Source organism: Solanum pennellii, chromosome 10 (genome assembly GCF_001406875.1).
Source record: "Solanum pennellii chromosome 10, SPENNV200".
Classification (NCBI taxonomy): domain Eukaryota; kingdom Viridiplantae; phylum Streptophyta; class Magnoliopsida; order Solanales; family Solanaceae; genus Solanum; species Solanum pennellii.
Genome location: NC_028646.1, coordinates 67,891,854 through 67,897,337, shown reverse-complemented (window position 1 = coordinate 67,897,337; position 5,484 = coordinate 67,891,854). Strand labels below are relative to the sequence as shown.

Here is a 5,484-nt window from a genome sequence, read left to right as displayed (position 1 = left end):
AACATGTTTATTTTGTTTTATCAAGTAGTGAGTACTGAATTATGAGCGTTAAATAAATATTATTAAGAAGAAATTTAAATAATAGTTTTTAGAAAAAACACAAGTTTCAAAAAAAAAAATTTAAAGGTTCTTTCGATCTTCACCGACGTTTTTGCTAAGTAAAATGAATAGGTTGAACTACAATTTTTATTATTTCCCAATAATATATCTCCAACAACACATAAAGTCAATGGAAGATAAATATATTATGTTAATATTATTAGATGGTTTATAATTTCGCGAATAAGACATTTAATTTCAAAAAGAAAATAAAAATTGAATTGTTTAGTTATCTCTGATCACATAATATCTAAAAGAAAATATTACTATAGGCACATTTAATCGATTTATTTATGAAATAAAATAAAATTAATAACCTGAATTTTAGCCCAAAATTAAAGCAATCAGTCCTTTTATGTTACTTAAATATTGTGACACCCCCAACCTTCAAATCCTAGATCCGCTTCTCTATATATATATATATATATATTATTTAATAAATATATTTAAATTAAAAATATCACTTATTTTGATAAGAAACTATTATGTCATTTCATGCCATATTTCAGCTATCAACGACAACAGAAAACACGGAGGAGAATAATGTATAGTCAATTCATTAATAATTCATAAATTTGGCCAAAGAAAGTCAGTCAACCCATAGGCAGACGGCGAAAGAAGTGCGCTTTCATTTGTTTTTTATTTTTCATTCCGATCTCTCTGATACTAGAGTTTAATTAAAATTATATGTGTGCATTACAAGATTTATTTTTAAATGACATTCTCAATATTATTTTATTTTTGTTTTTATAGGGATGTAAGCTTAAAATTTTTAATTTAAATGAAGAAATTTTAATCATCTCATCACAATATATATTAGATATGAAAAAATGTCTTTAAAAGCACTACCCTCAAATAGACCTTATATTACGCTATCCAAATTTATTTAAAACTTTAATATGAGCTACGAATGCCGAGAAGAAAAAAAGGCTGCAAGATAGGCATGACAGTGGAGGCATATCTATCTATCTCTATAGAGTTATAGACTATAGTTTATAATAGACGAAGAGGACCAGCACTTCATTTCATGACGCTCCACAATTGATTGGACCCAAAGTTCCCACAATAATTAATTAAGAGGCAATATCACATTTCACTTGTGCAAAAGCCTAGACTAGAGACCAAAATTATTATTAGACTAAATTAATACAAAGATATTTAATTTATTTTAGAAAATAGCCCACATAATAATATTATTAAAATAGTTATTTTTCTAATTGTACATTAATATAAAATTTCGTTCGCATTACGAATAAGCTAGGATTGTTTGTCGGACAGATTGGATGGATATTTATATTTAACTATTTAACTTATCGAATATTAAATTATAAACATGCTAATTCACTAGCTAACTAATAAAATATTGGTTGGTTTAGTATTGGATTATGAATTGATAGATTGTTACCGGGCAATATATTGACTCAAATATTTCATGCTCTCTTCTTTTATTTTCACTCGCAATTATATTGATCGTTCATCAAATAAAATAATTGTTCTAGCCTTATTTAAGCTGGTAATTCAATAATTAAATTACTATGAGACACATATAAAAGTCTAAATTTTGAGGGTGCACATGCATAAATATTTATTATCAAATATACTTAACGGTAAAAATTGTAGCTATAATAATTCTTTTACGGATTAACGATTTATGCGATAAAAGAATTGAATAATTTGCTCTCATGCCGACAAATCATTAACTATAAAATTTTAATTTATTTACCAATCGATAATCTAATAGTAATAAATTAATAAATCAATTTTGTGATTAACTGGTTGGTTATAATTTAATTTTGAATGCCAACAAATAAGAACCGAACTCATAGCCTCATTTAACAGCCAGAGATATTTTGGTACATTCGTAGTCTACGGCAACAGTCAGCTGAAGAGCCTGAGATACACACAACCATATTTGTTCATATAAGTTATACACAAACAACTTCGATAATTTTAAAAATATTTTTTTATTTAATTAATTAAATTTAAATATGCCACAAATCTTACTTATTATATCAGCGAAATATATTTCTAAATTTTAGTCTAATTTAGTGGTGTTCTCAACATCTTAACGCTCTTTCAAAAATTTGGAATCAATTATTATGTCATGTCACAGATCGAAAATATATTTAAGTTCAATTAATTAAGTAAAAAAGTGTTTTAAGATTGTAAATAGTTTAGGAACGAAAATAACCATTTAAACCAAATATAAAGGTATTTTCAATTTTTTTAATACTAATTTTTATTGTTTTTATACTTTTAGAATAATAATAAAACAAAAATAAAATATAAAAAATCAAATTGTTAACGTATGTAACAGCAATGCTATTATGGAGAAGAGAAGTTTGACTATAGTCTATACAATAAAATATTCTATATTAAATTTTCCATCAAAAAAGGTGGATTCCTTGGAAGAGGAAATCAACTACAAAAAAAAAAATATCTGACAGAAAAACTAGTACCAGTGTACCACCTCGCACCCTTACCTACTAATTTCTGACATGCACTCACAGTCACATTTCAACAAACACAATAAACGACTGCTAAAATCAGATATGAATAATCAAATCAATCCTAAAGTGGATGATTTGAAAACCCCAAAAAGGTAAAAGTAATGCATTCCAAGAAATAAATAATACTATAAATAAAAGAGATGCTCTGTGTCCTGTCATTCTACTATTAATAACTCTGTTTAATTAAATATGATTCAGGGGTTCCCCTCAGAGAGTACACAAAATTGACAAAGTCCAAAAAGAGATCAATGAGTCCCTTTTCCGTTCGTTTGATTGGAACAAGTTATTTAAAAATTAGTTAGTTTAAATTATCTATTTCGAAATAACTTGTCTCACAGGATATATGAGATAATTTATTTCATTACTATAAATTATTCTAAACATGATAACTAATACAATAATTTTATCTCATCACTGTTTTATTATTCCACCATCATTTATTTTTATCCTTCATAACAACCGACCCCTAAAATTTAAATACAAGATTAACAATGTAACTCATGAATTTAGAATGACTAGTCTACCAAACTAATCCCACAAACTCAATGTTCCTTAACAATAGTATGGTTCTCGTAGAATATATAAGATCCTCTCATTCTAAGTTAAAAGTTTTGAATTCAAATTTAAGAATGAAAATTTCCTTATGACAAACTTAATCAAAATGTGAGTGCTTCTGTATTATATGAACAGTATGAAGGTTCTGGTAGAATAATTACGATCCTTTAATTCTAAATGAAAGATTTAGAATTTGAAATTGGAAATGAAAATTATATGATACAAACTCTTCCCTTGTAATAAAATGTGAGCGTTTTTGCACTATATAAACATCTCCGGAGGTTTCTATAAAAAGACCCCAATTCTAATCGAACGAAAGTATTCTATTGGAACTACCCTTCCGAAGATTGAATAAGGAATTGACTTTTGTAGAATTTGCGATGTAAATTTAAATTAACCAAAACCTTAGAACACTTTTGTCATTTTGCAAGAAGATCAAATCAAAGCCTCTATAGTTGCTTTTTTGACCATGTTACAAAGAGGACATGAATGGAGACAAGTTTCACAATCTTTGCATGAAGAAAGATGTCTACAAGGCAAAAAAACCATGCACGACTTACTAGAATTACACCTTTTGCACATCATCTTTATTGTTTGTTCTTGCTGCAATGATTGTACTTTGACCTCAATTGGTTGTACATCACAGCAAGACTCTGCATCACCTACATTGGTTGATTGAAAACATGCATTTTCTCTTAATTGTTCAATTGTGTTGTTTAAAGAAACAACAATGGCTTCGTTCTCATTCGCGATTCTCTGCCATGTTTGATTCTCCATTTCTATCCTTTTCAAGAAATCTTCCAACTCTTTCGACCTGTTGCAAGCCTTCACAATTTCTTCGTCTTTTTGTTTCAGTAATAAATGAGTCTTTGATTCGTAATTTCTCAAGATTAATGCCAGTTGTTGCTTCCTCTGTTCTTGCAGAGCCAATCTCAATCTCTCGTTCTATTAAACAACAAAATCAATTAATTACAACAACAACTCATCTCATTAAAATTGCATAAATTGAAACGGAAGGAGTAAGTGTTACCTGTAAACTAACGAACTGATCAATCTCTACTCTCTGTTTCTCAAATTGGGAAGCCAGATTATGATGAAACACAGTCGAACTTGACGAATTCGACGAATTCAAATTCTGAATATTATTTTTCTGATTCAGAATTTGAAACTGCTGCTGTTGGATTTGTAACAAATATGGTTGTTGTTGTTGTTGTTGCTGTTGCTGCTGCTGCTCCGGTTGAGAATTAACGAAAAATTGATTGAATCCACAAGCATTATCATCCATTAAATCATGCAAACTCCCTAACGAAAACCCGAGATTCTCCGAATACAAATGCGCTTGAATAGCCATATTTGTAAACCTAGAATCATCAATAACAAATAAAATCAGGCCAATAGATGTTCCAAAACACGGTGAAATTTTGGTTTTACAAATAACAAGTTGATTGTTGTACTATTTTGCTAACATTTGTAGGCCAAACCTGTAACTTGTTTTCTTTTCTTTTGTTGTGTGTATATTTATAATAAGTATTCAAATTTTTATGGAAACTGAAAAACTGAAAAGTTGCAGGAAGTAAAGGAAGGGCTATAAATAAAAGGTTTATTAATTATTTTTTTTTTCTCTTTCTCTTTCTACTCTTGTGAAGAAGCATTAAAAGAGAAGAAATTTTATAACATACAGATTTTGTGACAAAACTATCCGGTCAGAAAAGCTATTTTGTTTGTTTGTGAACAAATTTTAAAAAATTGAATTCCATTCCTAATTTGGAGATTTTGAAGGAGTTATATTTTTTCTTCTTCAGTATTTTAGGATTATGGATAGCAGAAACGGAAGGGAAAAAGAAATGGTCAGTTTTATTTTTAAAAATTAAATTTAATTAGAGGAGAATTAATTTTTAGAGGGAATTCAAAGATTTGTTTTGTCAGTTTGTGAATAAAGCTAAAGAATAGGATTTTTTTACAATTTATTTATTTTATTGCCTTCTTAACTTTCGTAACTTCTATTTTTTTTAAAAATATTACGCGTTTTCTATCTTCCAAAAGAAACTGACAAATGTTAGAATACGAAGACCAATGAGTTTTCGATAGGAAAAAAACAATGAATTTAATATGTACCATTTAAAACAATGCTTTTAACTATGTGAAATCAATTAAAATACTCTCAGCTAATATTTTTGTTTTAAAATATCATTTTAATAGTTTGATAAAAATGTTCCTTTTTTTTCCAAATAAATATATTATGTTTTAAAATACATTCTTTTCCTAATATAATTTTTTAACTAGCAAATGATTATTTTACTTGAAATCGCAAAGGACATTT

At 27.7% G+C, this 5,484-nt stretch overlaps 1 protein-coding gene across 2 annotated transcripts; it reads right to left on the bottom strand.

Moving 5' to 3' along the window:
- Positions 1–3,528: 3,528 nt before the first annotated feature.
- On the bottom strand, positions 3,529–4,990 carry LOC107001770 (probable BOI-related E3 ubiquitin-protein ligase 2). 2 transcript variants are annotated; one of them, XM_015199745.2, is made up of 3 exons: positions 4,844–4,990; positions 4,195–4,525; positions 3,529–4,109 (listed from the first exon to the last, which is right to left on the bottom strand). In XM_015199745.2, exons 2-3 carry the CDS (start codon positions 4,513–4,515, stop codon positions 3,600–3,602), a joined length of 831 nt encoding a protein of 276 aa, XP_015055231.1. In that variant the 5' UTR covers positions 4,516–4,525; positions 4,844–4,990; the 3' UTR covers positions 3,529–3,599. The 2 variants fall into 2 exon arrangements, with proteins under 2 accessions (XP_015055231.1, XP_015055232.1); XM_015199746.2 differs by lacking the exon at positions 4,844–4,990 and adding an exon at positions 4,646–4,791.
- Positions 4,991–5,484: the final 494 nt, after the last annotated feature.